The sequence below is a fragment of the Paralichthys olivaceus genome, chromosome 12 (genome assembly GCF_024713975.1).
Source record: "Paralichthys olivaceus isolate ysfri-2021 chromosome 12, ASM2471397v2, whole genome shotgun sequence".
Taxonomy (NCBI): domain Eukaryota; kingdom Metazoa; phylum Chordata; class Actinopteri; order Pleuronectiformes; family Paralichthyidae; genus Paralichthys; species Paralichthys olivaceus.
The window spans coordinates 23,319,990-23,338,378 of record NC_091104.1 but is presented as its reverse complement, the minus strand read 5'-3'; the positions used below and the strand labels follow the sequence as shown (position 1 = coordinate 23,338,378).

Here is an 18,389-nt window from a genome sequence, read left to right as displayed (position 1 = left end):
CACAACAAAGTAATTATCACTTTGCTTTGACTTGTTTCAATGTCAGTCATAGAGGTCATCAACAGAGGGGCTCATACTTGCCAATATTCTCTGCACCGCTGTAACTAACACCATAGTTCACTTCCATTGCCCTCTGACCGAATGTATTTTGTATTTGTATTTATCAGTGAAGGGTGGAGGAACAACAGGGTGAGTTTGTCCGAGATAAGTTTAATTCTCCTCCCTCAGCCGGGGGAACTGCTCCGTAGCAGTGAGCTATCAGGGTTCGGAGCCATATTTTGGACAAACACAGTCCCAGCATATATGCATAAAGGACGTTATGGATTACTGCACATTTATTAACATGTCAAAGTCAAAGCAGATTTGTATGAGCCACAGTCCACATAGAGAGGCGGAGGCTCAGGCTGCTGCTGATAGTGCTGCTGCCTGACTAGCGATTAGTCCTGCTGAGCTAAATGGAATGAAAAACACAGAGTCTGGACAGAATTTGATTGGTAGTATTTGTGTTCCTACTACACTCTACTACTACCAAGTGGAATTATTTCACTTATTCAGAGGGGTTCACTGTAAACTGCTGCCAACATCAATGTGAGAAAAAGGGTGGCTGTGTGTATGTGACAATGAATACAAGACTTTTCAGCATTAAAATATAAACAATATTCAACTAAGAACAAGAAGAAAGGGTCATGTTTTCTGTATTGAAATGCTCTGTGAGTGGCAACCTACTAGAAAAATGTTAAGAAAAAAACCCTGTAAAGTAATTACTAAATATTAAATGTTATAAGCTATTTCACTCCCAACACCTCTGATTCTGTGTATTCTGTATTCAAACACAGAAAGAGAAAAAGGAACAATGTGGTCTAATTAAAAGCCATCGTGTAAATGGTCTGTATTTATCTAGCAATTTTCTAGTCTTGATGTCAACTCAAAGCGCTTTAAAGCACAGTTTTTGCTATTTACCCATTCATACAGTGAATTTGTATGATCAAGGCACCTATGATCAGCACGTTCTTTATGCGAAGGGGCAATTTTGGGGCTCAGTGTCTGGCCCAGGGACACTTTGGCATGCTGAATGGTGAAGACTTGGATTGAACCATCGACCTTCTTGTTACCCACAGCAGACACTGTCCTCACTTTGAAGCTACAGGGCACACACTCTCCGATGCTCCAAAAAACCCCAGGTATTTCCAGGACGTAGGAATTGCAAGGGGTGAGCTAGTGAGGTAGCAACACAACACGTAAGATATGAAACTGTGGAGTTAGGGGGTGATGCAGCTCGAGACTCCGTCCACTTTCAGCCGCTGCACCAAGCTTAGCCAAACAAGATGATCTGATTTGAATCCTCCTCAAACTCCTGCTAAAACAGCAAACAAGCCAACAAGCTAACAGACTAAAGATAATGGACCGTTACTGGAACAAATGTCCCAAAATGACTGTCTTCTATCTTTCAATTCTTTGATGAAGAATCACATTTACTATAAGACATTAATATTAATAACTATTATACTATATTAATATCTATTAACATTAATAGACGGACATTCGCAAGTGTTACTGTATTGTTCAGTTGTCTCAGTTACACTGGATTGACACATTGGATGCGTCAAACCGAATGTGTTGCGGAACTAAATGTGCTTTTGTTTTGTTGAATTGCTCAGCAATAGAGGCACCAGCAAAACAAATCATGTTAATTAATGTGAAAGCAATGTGACAGTAGCTCACTAACCTGTTGTGTTCATCTGGTTGTGGATTTGATGTCCCGTTTATTTCTCTTTAACATTGGATTGATAACCAGCATTGCACTTAGCTAGAAAGCCAGACATTAAACTTTTATCTTTTTGTGTCAGGTAAGTGATTATCAAAATATTTTTAAGTGCTGCATATTCAAAAGCATATACAACATTAACATGAGCAGTATGTTGAGATCTTTTAGTAAAAGATTATTGATGAAGCATTAATGACTGCAGCAAATAAGCCTGACAGATAAAGATCCTTGTTCTGTAAATACTGCATTTCAGTACTGCTGTAACCCAGGGGCGTCAGCTGCACAGTAAAACATCCGAGGCTGAGCCTAGATCCCGAGGGAAGTGGTGGTGGATGGGTTTATCCAAAATATAATACACCCAAGATATATAACACCTCTTCTGCAGGCTCAAATATTCTCAAATATTTCTTGTACTAAAGTTCATTTAAAATGAAGATTTTAGGGATTAATAAAATGATATAATAATCGATCAAACATGTATTTTTATTTTAAAAGTTTAACTTCATTAAACTCGTCCATATCTGATGGTAGTTAAATTTAAATATTTCATCCAAGAAACATCAACAAAATGGTACAAAAACATTTTGAGATTGAATCTAAAATTGTTTATCATGTGACCAGCTACGCTATGCTACAATGGGCCAGTGTAAATAGGAAGCAGATTGTCTTACTTAGTAACAGAAAACATGAATGAGGATAGAGTGTCAGCGAATATGCGCACAATTAGGTCCAGAGTTTTTTTTTTTTTCCACATTTAATCGACGTAGCAGGAGATTCTCTACTCAGAAGTGTTCACAACAACAACAGCACAGCCGGGATTGATCTGCACTGCTCACTCACTCACGGTCAAGCCAGGTGACACCCATGTTGTAACCATATACCAATGAACATCACTCCTGATTGTTTTAGCTTAGTCGGCTGAAATTCAATGTGGAAGCCAGTTCCTTGTAAAAACTAAAAAGATCACGGTACCAAACACAATGCAATCAGCTTTAAATATCAAATCTTTCTTACTGTGTTGTTTCCGTTTCCATTTAAATGTAAACCGCTGTCAAAGAGGGGAGAAGATACTCTGCTGTGATCCGTGGACGGCCCAGGAGAACCTGAGAAAGAAAGAGCAAGAAATGATTCATGTTCTTAACAGACAGCCTTCGGAAGAATCACTGTTAAAATATTTAGTCCAGCTTCACGTAGGGTCTGTTATCCTATTCTTACAGAAACAAAGACATTAAGTCAATAATTTCACCTACACCTCAAACACCGTGGTTCAGCTGATAGTCTTCAGGGTTATTATTGACTTTATTCTGCTGCTCTGCCTTCAAGCTGAGCAGTGTAGATGTATGTGTGTGTGGTGTGCAGCATCCAAAAGAGACAAATGTTCCTCTTTGATATGATACTGGCTTGGCGTTAAGGGGACCTGCTTTCTGATTCAGTCACACTCTGGTAAGTGTGGCAAACTGCTCCTGGCCTCTCCTGCTTGTCATTTCTGCCATTATGCACAGTTTAAAAAAAATGTCTTAGAGTGAATACGACTTGAACCTTTTCTCTCTCAGTCAACGAAACATGATTCACTGGCCAAAAGACCCTACAGCAAAGCACGAGCAGCTCCACACTGATGCTTTCCTTTTAACTTACCGACAAGTAATGAAGGCCAGATCTCTCTCAGCTCTCACTTTGAGGAGAATGTGTTTAACAACCCAAGCTAATGTCAAGATAACCCAAATTCATTCACAAACAAAATGTCCCCAGTTTTAACTAATCACTAGAAATATGATAACTGTATCAGTTATCATATATGAGACGGTACAATCACTACCCACTAATGAAGTCATTTTTTTATGGTGAATAGCCACATTTTAAAATTATAAACTCAAGATTGCACATGAGTCTGAAGCTATTTTAGCGAAGTATTCTTCCACTGCAGTAACAAGTCATCCCACTTACTTTAACACCATAAAATTGCCAACTTTCCACAAATCCTTTTTTTTTCTTTCGATCCTCTTCAATTTCTCACCTCCCTCTCCTGCATACAATAATTTCTCACCTTCTATCGTCTCCACATGAAGAATCAGTCTCCGTTTTGATTTTCTTTAAACTGCTGAGGTAAGTGCAGGGGCAGGAGGCTGCAGCTCTGACATTACTGCTCATGTCAGGCTACTGAGCATGACAATTTATTACCATGAAATAAACACTCATATACTCAACAGCTTTAGAGCATTAGGAGCATAAAAGGGAATCTCCTAGCAAAGTTTATTCATCAGGTATATTTTTAACAATTTAAATATAAAAAATGAGGGCTTACATGGCATCAAAACGACTAAAATCTTACCGAGAGGCAGTTTTAGAAATGATGGCACTTCTCGCAGATAGCGAACGGTGATGGTGACCTCATCTCCTGCAGTACGCAGGAGGTGAACCTGACAGCAAGAGAGAGAGACTGTGAGTGATGGAGTGAGCTAAAATGTAATCTCATAAATGAAACAAGCCACACTGATGTCAAGCTGGTCGCCACAACAAAATGTAACAAGAGATGAGTGAAGAATATGTAATCTTGAGTTGAAGCCTGGCTGAAGGGGCTTCACTTATATCATCAAAGTTGGAATCTGAAGTCAGGCATCTCTCTCATGCGAGGTGACAGCAAAGTGACAGACGACAAAACACAAAGTAATTAAGCTCTGGTTATCATCGTCCGAGAGATGCAGAATCCTCAAAGAAGTCAAATCAGTTCAAGTACAGCTGGGTTTAAAGGAAGAGATATTAAATGTGTCTTCCAAGCATCCATGAAGACAGAGAGAAAAATAAAATGGGAAATTGAATGAAACAACTTAAGGTCATTTCTACACTCCCTAATCACAGCACATCTGCACATCGTCTCCGACAATGTGTGTTAGCTGTTGTTACTTTAGCCTGAGCGTCTGTCAGAGCTGAGAGTGGGACAGCCTGCCATTAAAAGCTCTGGATTGTGTTCTGAAGAAAAACTGCTCATTATGTGTTTTGACACTATGAAGGGGAATACAGTGAACAGCTGTTTGGGTCTGCACAAGGAGACAGAGATGACAGACATGGGAAGAAAGTGTGTGTGCATGCGTTTGCGGACGTGTGTCTGTGTGTGGCGTGGGTACAGGAAACAAAAGGGAAACATTTCACAAGGCGAGGAAGCTAAATTCAAGAGATACTGAGCTGCAAAATGAATAAATAAAGAAAAGCTGGAGTCCATGTGTCAAGAATTCAGCTGAATATTATTAATCTCGATTTCTGTGCAGCTTTTGATCGTGATCAACGCCTTTTTCAATCTTTTCAATTTGTACATTGTAAACCAACAGAAAAACAGCCTCCTGCCAAGATGACAACTCATATTGTTGAGGTGCATCTCAGAGTCGATAAATGCAGGGATTACGTTTTGAACCTAGCTGAAGAATAGAGCCACAATATAAATGGATGGAGCAGGGTATTGCCTCTTATCACAAATACTCACAACTTCCTCATGGGTACAGTGCTCTACATTTATGCCATTGACCTAAAGAAACCAGAGAGACAGGAAAAGCATGTAAGTACTTTTGTTGTGGAAAAAGTGTGTAATTTAGAAGCTCTGTTGCAAGAGTGAACCTTCTGCGATATGACCCTCTGGTGCTCCCTATCAGAGTCAGAGGGGCATAAGTAATAGGTTGGCTCGATAGTATCATGGCTGGATTGGGTCCCTGGAGTTACCCTTATTACCCTTTAAAAAAAGCCGATTAAACAACAACTAAAAGATACATATGACCTAAGCGAAATGCAAAACTATCAAAAACAAAGCAAAAGCAGCCACAAAGAAATGCAGCACTGCCATAAAGATGCAAAACAAGAGCATAAACAAAATGATCAAGAACAAACAGAAACTACCATAAAGAGAAAATGATTGAAAAGAGGCTATGGTCACAAAGAGACAACGACAATACTAAATGCCCGCAAAACATGAAGACATTCTATGACCTCTAAGACTGTGTTCAGACCTGGTATTGGCATTGGAATGGTCAGGGTTAAGTCATCTGTGAACACCTAACTTTAAAATGCATCCTGAACAGGGGAAGTGACACCCGACTTCTGTGATGAGATCTGCCTTCCCTGCTCTATATGCAAATAATCCTGTATGTCATTTCTGTCTGCAACAGAGTACTTTGTTACTGTACTCAAGTAGATTTTTCAGGTATCTGTACTTAACTTGAGTATTTATTTTCCTGACGAATTTTACTTTTACTCGCTATATTTGAACACAAATAACTGTACTTTCTACCCCTTACATTCTCAAAACCGTGCGGGACCCTAAGTGTCTGGAGGTTGGTCGGGCTGCCGTGGTCGACCGAGGTCGAGCGGCTGTACAGGTAATGGTCCTTCCCGCGGGTTCACCTACAGAAACGTTGTTACAACTTTTACTTCCTCTAGATGGTCAACTTTGATCTTGTCGCTCCGCCAGGGCCGTGACCAACTCCAGCGGGGTCGATCCGAGGACCTCACTAAACCATCCAATCGGTAGTAGCGACTGACGGTGTGTACAAAGGGCAGGGACTTAATCAAGACCAGCACATTTCCCATCCATGTATTCCCTGTAAAAAACGATCCAGGTGCTCATGCAGGACCTCAGTTCAGTTCAGTCTTTATTATTCTGTCTGAAATTTGGCAGCAAAACTAGACTGTCCAGTGATTTTTTTTTTTCTCTGTACCAGCTCTGTGCAGGTTGAAAAGAAAAGGAAAACTATCTTTTCTTTAACTCATTTTGCCGAGTTATCAAGAGGCATCAATTCATTTTTACTTTTGTACTTAAGTACATTTCAGAGCCTGTACTGTCTTACTTTTACTTGAGTAAAGGAGTTGAATCAGTACCTGTACTTTTACTTAAGTAAAGAACGTGAGTACTTAGCCACCTGTGGTTGGCAAATACCAAATTATGAGTTTACAGATGTGTCTGATGTCAGTGTTTGTGTGTCGCCACAATCGAGCGAGTGAGCGAGCAGTAGAGAGAGAGAGAGAGGAATCAGGAGGGTCTGAATGAATCTCATGCAGCTCTGCTGTGAAAATTTACCAATTTAGTGTTAATCACTATGCGGTGATGATAGCGATGATCTTGTGGCAACAAATAAATGAATGTATTGACACAGAGAATTGTAGCGGGTAAGAAGACATCGCAGGTGAGTAGGTGGTCCTTAATACAGTATGTGGCCCAGGATACATTTGCATTTACACCTCAAAAGGAATGTGGACACGTGTCCCAGACCAAGTATGGTTCGTGTGATCGGATCTCAGGACACACCTCAGACCTGTACTTAGCGCAGACCACTTATGATCAGATCAGTCAGGACAGATGTCAATACCACGTCTGAACAGGGTACAACAGACGAAAAAGAACCAAAGAGATGCAAAAACAGCCACATGGAGAGTCAAGATGACCACAGAGTATGTGTCTCCAGACTCTTCGAGTTTTGGTCCTGTGTAGAAGCCGTGAAGGTCCTATTACATCTGTCCATGTCTCATAATCCATCCCTTACTGTATGACCTTTTATAATATTTAAAGTTATTTATTTGGCATTCAGTGATTATAATTAATAGAATAAAGCTACTATTAATGTTATTGTTATGATGTTATCAAAGAGAACCAGGACCTTGAATTTTAGTCCAAAAATACTTTTTACTCATTTTAAGTAGTAAAAGCTTCAAAAGTTTATTCAAAAGAATGTGTGAATCCTCCCCTGGATTTGCTGCCTGTCCTCCTGCAACCTAACGTAAGCAAATAGATGCAATATTCTGCAGCTTGACAATTCAAATAACATGGCAAATAAATATGAAATATGAAACAATGGTGAGCCAAATGTGATATCAAATGCAAATCAAATCATAATGTAATTCATAAGAATTTCCAGTGTGAATCTTAATATTAATAATATACTTGGCAGTCCAATGATATTGATATTCTAGATAAACAGCAGAGTCAACAATCCTGCCACACGGACATAAATTATATTTTTAAAGATGAAATAGATATCTGGCAAATAATAGAAACATCACATTTTATAAATACAATGAACAAAAGCTTCCTAGTTATTGGTGATGAATTCTTGACGAATGAGATGTTTGTTTCATTAAATTAAAATATTGTGTCATGATTCAGTATATATGACCACTTTGCAAAAGAGCATTGTGACATTTACAGACTTATTTGATTTATCATGCAGATAAAATAATATATTACAGTTCAATTCATATCCTTCAATGAAATAAAACAGGGTTGAAATTAAGATGCAACAAGTCGCCACTCTTTGCTTTGACCCAAATCAACCCCGCAGCAAATAAGTCATGAACTGATGTACCAACCTGCAACACAGCATCCCCGACGAATAGCTTCCCAGACTGATCGGCTGCAGGCATCAATTGTCAAGTGTCAGAGGTTAATGAAAACATTAGAAAATAATTGCTCATTTCATACATGGTAATGTGGCGGGAATAGCAATCAGTGTCTCTGTCTGACTAATCTCAGTCAACATCCTGCAACTCAGAGAAAGACCAGAGGAAAGCATGAAATTTGAAATTAATAATAATGACATAAACTCATTTGCGAGCGACACGGGACAAGACAATGAAGGCTCTGTTGAGAAAAGATTCGGAAAAGCTTGGAGAAAAGACCTCTCAGAGTCCAGTGGGATATAAGGACATGATTCTCTCTGATCCAAAAAGGCATTGAGAGGGATGTGGGCAAATTATCTGGAAGATGATTCACATGGGGCTTTGATAGTGGATCTCTGTAGGATACTAAGAGGTCATCACATCTTACGATTTATCTGCCTACTGTCTACATGGTGTTTCTCTTTACATAGTTCTTTGGAAGGAGATTCGCTGATCGTGAGCAACTGACTAAGTAGAAATACACAATACATATGTATAATAAATGTAGAAATACACAACCTTATTTTTCTTTTCTTTGAAAGATGCCTCATTATGCAGTAGTTACCCAGATGAAAAGAGCATTTTTTTTTTTTTTTCAACCAACAATTGGAGTACATAAAGAGCCCAGGTGCAGTCAGAACATGTTCAGGTGAGCTTGGCATCAAGACTTTTGTTGTCTGTGTGGGCGACATGAAAATAAAATACAATATAACAAAGACATAAACTTGCCAGCTAACAAAGAGGTGCGCCTCCATTCAGGATCCGGATCTTTCAGAGGCTGTACTTGAAGACCAATTGCGTTACAGCGGTATGAATAGACTGTCCCATCTCAAGGACTACTTCAAATGTGGCCAAAAAAGGTTTAATTCATTAATTTCCTGAGGAAGGAAGGCTCCAATAGGCAAATCTTTTCCGGCCAACCCTATCCTAGGATTCATTGCACTTCCGTTTTAAAGAGGTAATGGCACTATCAAGCTACAACATAAAAAGAACCAAGGGGCTATTTTCGGTAGGCCTTCGCAGTCTTCATGGCCCACAGCTAATGTCTCTTGTTTGTATAACCCATACAAAAACAGTAATGTTTAAACTATAAAGTATGTACTGAAAAGATTTCACAGCAATACTTCCAGAAGACTTGTTGTCAGAGTGAAGCTGACATGTTGGTGGTCTCGTAAACCTTACACTGATGTATGTAAAGAACTTGGAGTCTAGGAATTTTTGTTTTGTTTTGTTTTTATTAAAGCAAATCACTTAAATTACACTCAGTGTTCTAGTGCCAAAGAGCCACTACAAACAGAGTGACCTGATGAGTTCTCAAGTAAGCTATAGCCTATACCTGCAATATGTGACTGTTGGCCACCAAGACTCTTGCTAGCTGGGGACTGTTTTCTGGCTTATTTAAGTAACCAATTACACAAATTATCATTCTTACACCAACATTCATGCATTGCTGAAACAAATGAATTTGACTGTATTAGGTTTCATGGTTTATTGTAACACTTTGGATAGAGTTAGGGTAACTGTGTGTGGGCACGGAGGTGACTCAGAGAGCACCTCCCTCTGTACCAGAGGATTAATCAGCGATGCTGAGGGCTGTTAGCTGATTGATCCTCAGGTACATAAGGCAGCAGCAGAGCTCCCGTAGGGAGTCACACGAGAGAGACACTGAGACGCCAATGGAAGAGAGACACTGAGGGACAGTGAGAGACAGCAAGCTGCTAAGCTGCAAAGCTGAGATGCCAGCAGAAATTGCTGGCAAGTTAAGGTTGAATTTTGAATTAATGTTCGCTCGGTTTTTATAAATAAAAAGATGCTGAAAAGCAACCTGTTCGTCTCTGGCTGTGTGGCAGACCCCAGTGGCATCGTCAATTGCCACTCTGTGTCAACTGGATTCTAGTCTTGCTGAGCGAGGCTGAACACATTCTGACTTCAGCCACAAACTGAACACACAGACATTACCTCCACCAATTAGGTCATCTTTTCACTGGTCATCTGGTTGTTCATTGGTTTGTATGTATGTTTTTTGTAAGCAAATTTACTCACAAAACTACTGGATGAATTACAATAAACTTGGTGGAAGGATAATGTATGGGTCAGGGAAGACATTTTGGTACAGCTCCAGTCATTTGTTTCACTTTCTTTAACATTGTAAGATAGAAGAATAATTTGAGATGTAATAGTTCGAAAATCTGACATGTTAAGGTGACTGATATTTATGAGTTTGGGCCTTAGTGCAGGCATGCACTCTACTGAGTGTATGATATACTGTATATACTCTAACAAATGTACAAGAGCTACGTACAAGTCTTTATCTTCAGATACCTCTTCCTTTACAACCAAAAACTAATTTCTTTTAAACCATTTTTCTTTGATTGTGTCACCTGTAAAATATCCACCGTCTCTTTTAATGACAGTTGTGAGAACAACATGATTAACACACAACTCTGCATTGGAAACCTTTTCAAGTCCACATCACAGTAGTGAGATAAACGCTTTCTTACCAACTTGATCTTTGAAAATCTTTGAAATGACCACGGGAACGTTGTGCTCTGCCCCTCCCTGAAAAGCAGAAGGAGAGAGATGAGCAGGGGTCTCTTCGTTTCAAATTCAGCTTCTCCATAATCAAACGTATCTGCTTACTTTGATGCTTAAACCCAGACCACCGGTCGCTTGTCTTCCCAGTACAACAGTTCTGTGCTTTAGAAAGTGGGAGTTTCTTATTGGCAAGAGGATATTGTAAAAATTGAAAACAGTATTCTCTAGTCACACTGCATTAGTTACAATGGAAAGTCTCGAGCCCTCGGGCGCACTTACGTTTACTTGGGAATCACTTCCATTTATGCAAACCACATCCAGCTTCTGTATGGTTAATACCTCTTTGGTCAGTTTCAGGCAGACATCATAGGTATTGTTGTTCTCCTCATTGTACAGCAAAGCAATTCCAGATTTTGTCTGTTGGAATTGAGAAGAGCATTGAAATGTTGCCAAGCAGAGCAATTATGTACACAATGAACATTTTAATCCTCCTTTCTCACTGTATCATTTGTGTATGCCAGTCTGCTGGAAGACTTTGGGTCAATTGGTTTTGCTTGACATTGTTAAACTGTGTATCTTTGTGTGAGAGAGAAAAAAGATTGCTTGCTTTGAATTTCATTACGTAACATTAAAAAAAACAGGATACACAAAATGTCTGGCATATTATGTGGCAACTTAACTTTAAGTACAAAGATGTCAATGTCACACTTCCACCATCTTTGTGTGGGTGACAAGTCCACATATACTGTAAACATAAACCTTTGCAACTCAATCCCACCCACACACTACATGTATTTTCTGTGATTTAGAAACACCAAAGAAAAGAGTCAAACCCTCAAGCTGCTGTAATGAAATACAAACAGCCTGAACTTTTTTTTGTCTAGAGATTAAGTGGCAGATTGATTAGGTGCTTCAATGCTGTGAGCCACATTTCAGATAGTAAGGCTCAGTGGTTCCCAATCTTTTGTCTGAAATACTCCACACCCCTTTGAAATGAGCTCAAGAATCCCTTTATTCCAAACATGTTCTTTTGAATCGAATTTTAATTAGTTTCACAGTATTCAGACTATTTCACATGGAGCAGCAGAAGCTAAAACGTTTCAAACATTTGGCCGTTTCCCATAGAAATCTATTTCTATAGACTGAGGCCTATCATAGCTTGTACTTTATTTATTCATGACAATAAATACAATACAGATGAGATTCACAAGAGTGTGTGAACCTATGGTGTTTTTATTATAACCTTAACTAACTGTATTCAGACCAATCTTAAGATCCTATATCTGGTTGTGCTAGGAGTGTGGCAGATCCTTGCAAATATCAGCATGTCAGCATTGTCACATATGAGCATTTGGATAACAACATTTAGCTATTAGCGCTGCTGTGAGTAGTTACAGAGCACGGCTGCAGAGGAACTTTCCTACTGGAACTTTCCCCAGGAACTAGTAACATTTGCAGGAACGCTCCAAGAACAGGATCTAAATATAGTTTCAGGAAAATGTTACCTGCTCAGGGGCAGTAGTTCATGAAATACAGGAACAATTGGGGATTGGGCTTACAGCACTGAACGCACCTAATTGGTCAAGTATTCTTGCGTCAATAGCTCATAAAATATGTTTCCTGGGGTGTTTTTAATGCTCAATTTGGCACCTTCACTTGTGAATAGTCTTCTCCATTACCACCAGTGGTAGCTGGTAGCGGTAGCCGTCCATTTTTCACTATTATTATACATTATCAGCTAATTTGCTTGGTATCCGCTGGTCTTTAGATAATTGTGGAAAAGTATGCAAAAAATGGTGTGCAGGAACCATTTAATTGCTTGAAAAAGGTTTCTGAGACTAACGCCTGGTCTCTGCTCTGCCACGTCTCACATGTATATATTGTTCATATTAGCGTTGGGCTGATGGACGATTCGATCACAATGTTGAGCCCCCGCACGGATGTAGTGATCACGGATATAGTGATCAACGGTTTATATGGATCAAAACGCTTGGGACACATTTCTATTCAAATGCTGTTAAAATAATTTGTAAAATAATGTTCATTTTGGGTCTTTATTCTGATGTTTAAGAATAACTGCTTTAGTCTATATAAGTTTGAAAACAAGAAAAAACTGTGAGATAAATAAGTTCCTCTAGTTTTAGTCACAATCCTATCTGTAATGTCTAATATATCATATGGACAAACAATTACGGCCCCCATCCAATCCCCTTTTCAGTTATATTGTTCTATTTTTGAAGATGCTAAACTGAAGGGGTTAGTTACATTATTTCCCCGGGATTCTTCAAACCCCATCCACAAGAGTCAATAAGATTGATGGATGATCTGACATAAACAAATGAAAGGACAACAGTTCATATTTGAAGGAAAACATTATCATTTCAACCAAAGTGACTTGACTGAGAAAACAGCTATTATAATAATTTAATAAATAATTTAATGCAAACCCAATAACTGCACCGTGGACACATTTTATTTGGGATACTTACGCCTCGAAGCTATGGTTACAAAGAGAATGAGAAACTACTTAAAATAACTTTTGACGAACACATCTTGACATATTTCCTTCTTATAATCAAACTTGAATTAATTGGGCCCTTAACAATACACATGTCAAATGTGAAGCCAGTAAGATTAATGGTTGTCAAGATATGTGAGCCAGACAGATTTATGGTAATAGTAGATAGATGAACAGTGAGAACCAACGCTAACCAGCTTCATGTTCCCAACACTATGGGTCATCAAAAATTATAAAAGGGATAGAAAGCCTTTTATTTATCAGATGTCAGTCACCATTTCAATGGAAACCCCATAACACCTCCACATGTACTCTATAGCATTTGTATAATTTGTATAAAAGATGTGTGACTATATCGACAACAGCTCAGCTCATCGGCTTCAAACTCGGCATGTGTTGAACTTGGTGTGATTTAGATCAGTTCATTATTAATAAAGCACTCAGCATCAGCTGGGATCATCAACAAGTGATCTTGTTAATCACCAAAACAACACGTTCATGACAACGGCAAAGACAGCTGATTCTCCAGCTCAGGGTTGTGCGTAATAAGTTGGGCTTCACTGAACTTTAAATAAACAGGTGAACAGCTTGTTGTGCACCAGTGGTGGTGTAGCCTCAGGGTTCTGTGGACCGAGTCCCGCAGCAGGTCTTTCCTTGGGGCACCTCATTTACTGCAGGTCACCTCTACAGTTTGAGATACATCACTGCAACAAGCATCTCCATTCCAAACAGGCAGGTTTATAGCTGGTATAGCACTAGATATATATATTATTAATTAACAAAGTTAGAAGAATTCAATTTTCAGCTTGGCTGGGCAATTATTCTGACACCAGTCTACTGATGCTGGTGTTTTGTAATGCTGTGAATTCTCTCATCTAGATGAAAACATCACTTGGCTCGATGTATAGCTTACACAACTGGACTAAACTTAAGGGTAACTCCCTATTTAAATGCCTCAAACTATTCATTACCAATGAGTTGATTATAAAGTTAATTTTAATGCAGTAGTGGGTGTTTTGGATTCCTCTGATGAAGGTGGATTAGTTTCATATTTTCAATTAGCAATAGGGCCCTCAAGAAAGAAATCCTTCAAGTGAGAAAATGTGTGGGAAGTGGGAACTCATGTCCCCAAATAAAGTAGCAGCTCTCAGGCTTATCATTTATCGGCCTTGTGCTTCTCCCAACTCGTTCATGTGTAACTGTGCCACTACGGTGTCATCCTGCAACCTCATCTCATTTGTATAGACAGAAAACAATAGAGGGGATAAAAGCAGCCCGGTGGGACACCTGTACACAAAACAATCTCGTTAGACACCACACGCTGGTTGCATATTCTCTTTAGGCAGTCTGTCATAAAGTCTTTCATCCAGAGGAAAAAACAACACCTTCAACATTCACATCACACAGCTACTGCAGAAGCACATGTATTTGTAATATATTCAAAGCCTAATTGAGTAAAAATCTCATGACAGCATATCACATTCATTGTGCTGACTGTGGCCAAATTGCTTCCTCTTCTCTTTAAACCCTTACAGCCACACTGTGGGGGGGTGAGGCAGAAAAACCTAATGCAATTCAGTACAATGGCCCAGCAATATATCCTGTCTTTGTGAGGATTCAATTGTCCCTTTTCGTGGTTTTGTATGCCGTCCCCCTCAAGACTGTATGGTCTTTGAAGCTGTATTTGTTTTTAATATGTGGATCAATCACATTTTCTAAAAGATGATCAGCTTTTGAAAGACAGAAGAAAAATGTTTTTTGAGACCAAGGAAAACATCAGGTGCACGTTTCAAATGGGTTGTCTGTTAATAAATCATGGGTGCGATTTGGTTCTAACTATTGATGGACGGCATGACTGCTGCCCAAAAGTGGAGCCAAAGTGGCTTGATTGTCCCCTGGTGGGTGGCTGCAGTCGTAAAATCTGCCTCTTTCATGTTAGTGGATGGGACACAAACACCAGCATTTAACACACAGTCGTACATTCAAGAGCTCATTGTTCCAGTAAGTTTGGTGGGTTTTAAACCTCATGACTGACAGCTGAGACTGACTTATGATTGGTCATAAGCGTGTAGCTCTGGCTCCAAATGCGCAAGATGGCAACATACATGTCTTGGTGTTTGGCTTCCTTTTTGGATGGTGGGATGAAGTGTGATGACGCGTCATCCATCTTTTTATGCAGTCTATGGGCGTAACATGTGATGAACCAATGACCCATCTTCCAATCCCATTATAAGCCATATGCAGTGGCACCTTGGCTGGCTGCAGTTTTTAAATAGAACACTTCAGATGTTTTCACAGATACATTCACCCATTTATGCACTTTTTTCCCACACACATTATTTAAATACGGTCGGCTCAGCCATCAGGGACAATTTTAGGACATTTGCAATGTGAACTGGAAAGGCAAGGAATTGAACCACTGACCTTGTTGATGGTCGACCCTCTCTACCTACTGAGCCACAGCTGCCACATTTAATGGTAAATCCAACAAATGTGAATCCAGTTTTACATCTGTTGATTAAATCTGAGTCCCTTTCAATCTTTTTAGCTTGTATGTTTGCTGGAGAATACTACTTGAAGGGTTTCACCACACACTTTGTCACTGCTTGTGATATTCATTTACATAACACTTTCTTTTGTTTTGCGGTGGGGGGATCAAACTGAGATAAAGCTGCAATTGCATCCAAATTGCATAATGTCTTGATATCTGCGATTCACTCCAAGACAGCAACATGAATTATGAAAGACCGCAAGTACAAAAGATTCTCAAAGAGCATCTCAGCCTTATTAAATCAAAAAACGTGTGACAATTCTGATGTTCACATGATGAACTTGGAAGCATTCACCTTATTTAAGACTTTTTAAAGGTTTTGTTTGTGGTTCCATCTCTCTTAAGTATATTGTGTTTAAATCTCAGCAGGGTTTGCGAATGAGTTAAAGAACAGACAGAACTTCACCCCTGGAGAATTCTGAACTCAGGAGAAAGTAGAGGCTGACTTATATTTGATGTATGACGCTTCTCCTTGTGTACACGGTTCACACACTCAGTCCACCATGAATTACAGTGTAATCTGACATGACAGTTGGTGATTAGACAGATCGGTCACACTTGCTCGGGGGGGGGGGTGCTTATGAACAAGTCACCAGTAGAGGTCACATTGGTGGTGTGCCTGAGGAGAAGTGTGTGTGTCTTTTTGTTGATGCGATGAATGCAGGCGCAGATAAATTAAATATGATGTGAAGGACATCTCAAGCTTGTTCTCTTTATGTGTAGCCTAAAAGTTTTCCATCCGTCTTCCAACACAGCAGTTGACTTCACCCACAAAGGTAAAAACAAGCTCTGGTCAAGGTGTAGCAAATTTGAGCATTCGACACACCCCCAGGAACCATGCAGTCACCGACTGCACCACACAGATATCAGAGCCTCAAATGACAAGCACTTACTGCAGGTTCACCTAGCAACTAACACCTCAGGACAGCAGGCGCCATGTCCTTATCATGGGCTCTGACCACATTTGCCTGGGGTCAGTGAAGGCTCAACTATCCCAGGATATGATTGGTTATAAAGAAAAAGATAAAACTGTTCTGCTCCCAAAGCATTCTGGATTCTTACTCAGTTTCAATCACATACCCTTAAAGGCACAGTGTGTAGAATTTTGTGATATCAAGTGTTGAACTTTCATGTTGCAGCTGAGCACCCCTCACCTCACCCTCCCCTTCCAAACATGAAAAAGAAACTGTGGTAGCTTCAGTTGTCATAAAAACTCAAAAGGTGTTTAGTTTGTCCAGTCTGGACTAATGTAAAAAACATGGCGGCCTCAGTAGAGAGGACCCCCTCTATGTAAATATAAAATATTTAAATATAAAGGACCTTTTCTGGGGTAAAGGAAACTACAATTCATACAATTTAGATGAAACGAACTAATGAAAACATCATGAGGATTATTCTACATTAAATTGCTGACAATAGTTTATTTTCACCGAAATCTTACACACTGGACCTTTATGTAAAAAACGACACTGTGAAGAATTTGAGAATGGTCTCCACACTGTGATTTACATTAAACAAATTTACATAGACATCAATATTCCAATATTAACCTCATTAGTATAGTCTGAATAAGACACTGTCATATTAAACAGCTTTTTCTGATTACTTTAACCCAAATAAGGTCTTATTTAGAATATGGAACAATCAAATTGAGACGTGGAGTATTCCTATAGTCTTATTATGAAGGCAAATAATATACAAATATAATATAAATACATAGACTGTATATAAAGAGTATGAATATTACACAAATATAATAAAATAATATTGTTATTGTACTATTATCTAATAGTATACTTTATCTATACAGCACTTTTCTTAACAATGTATCAAAGTGCTTAAAAAGAAATGAAGCAGAAAAAAACCCAAAAATAAAGAACAAAAACAAGGCAGTCAATTAAAAGGACATTGGCCATATAAGAGACAAAGCACTAAGAATCCCGAAAACAAAAACAAATAATAATAATGATAAATACTGTGTAAAAGCAAGGAAATCAAACGTATTTCATGGAGAGGCCATTCAAGTCAAAAAGTGATAGTAACATCTCAAAATCAAAAGCTACATCTGTATCTTAATCACATTATCACATCCTAGTGTGGTTTTCTCAGCATTTATACATACATAGACATACAGCCGTTACCAGCTGCTTGATGTTTAAGTGTTAACAAGATTGAAAAATTAGTTAAAGCATTTACAAATTAGAAAGAAATCACTCAAAGCGTAAATGGAGCATTGTGTGTTTAACTATTTTAATTGGGGTTTTAAAACTCAAGTGGAAATGATGTGCGGCGCAATGTGATGTTATGTTGATGTGAGGCATAATCCGACTGCTCTTAAATGGGAATATTTATGGGACATTCGCAACCCGTGTAAACATCAATAAGGTCAATAGTCAGATGATTGGTGTCCATGTAAACATGGTTACTGTGTGCAGCTGACCAGATTACATTGGGTCTCTTAGCAAATCTGCTTTAAGCACAAAACCGATGGAGAATTCTGTTCTGCCAGAGCAGAATACAATACCAACAGTCCTTTTTTAACAACAGGAAGCAACAAGGAAACAAGATTTAAGAGAAGCATCATGATGCTAGAAACAGTAGCACCT

The 18,389-nt window shown here is 39.0% G+C and overlaps 1 protein-coding gene across 1 annotated transcript in view; it reads right to left on the bottom strand.

Moving 5' to 3' along the window:
- sntg2 (syntrophin, gamma 2) overlaps positions 1-18,389 on the bottom strand; it is a 74,937-nt gene that overhangs the window by 41,523 nt on the left and 15,025 nt on the right. The window contains exons 2-8 of the mRNA XM_069536038.1: positions 10,994-11,131; positions 10,820-10,876; positions 10,681-10,738; positions 8,111-8,154; positions 5,241-5,282; positions 4,095-4,182; positions 2,780-2,868 (exon numbers count right to left, since the gene is read on the bottom strand). Coding sequence (XP_069392139.1) covers positions 2,780-2,868; positions 4,095-4,182; positions 5,241-5,282; positions 8,111-8,154; positions 10,681-10,738; positions 10,820-10,876; positions 10,994-11,131 — 516 coding nt within the window. The remainder of the gene's footprint in view (positions 1-2,779; positions 2,869-4,094; positions 4,183-5,240; positions 5,283-8,110; positions 8,155-10,680; positions 10,739-10,819; positions 10,877-10,993; positions 11,132-18,389) is intronic.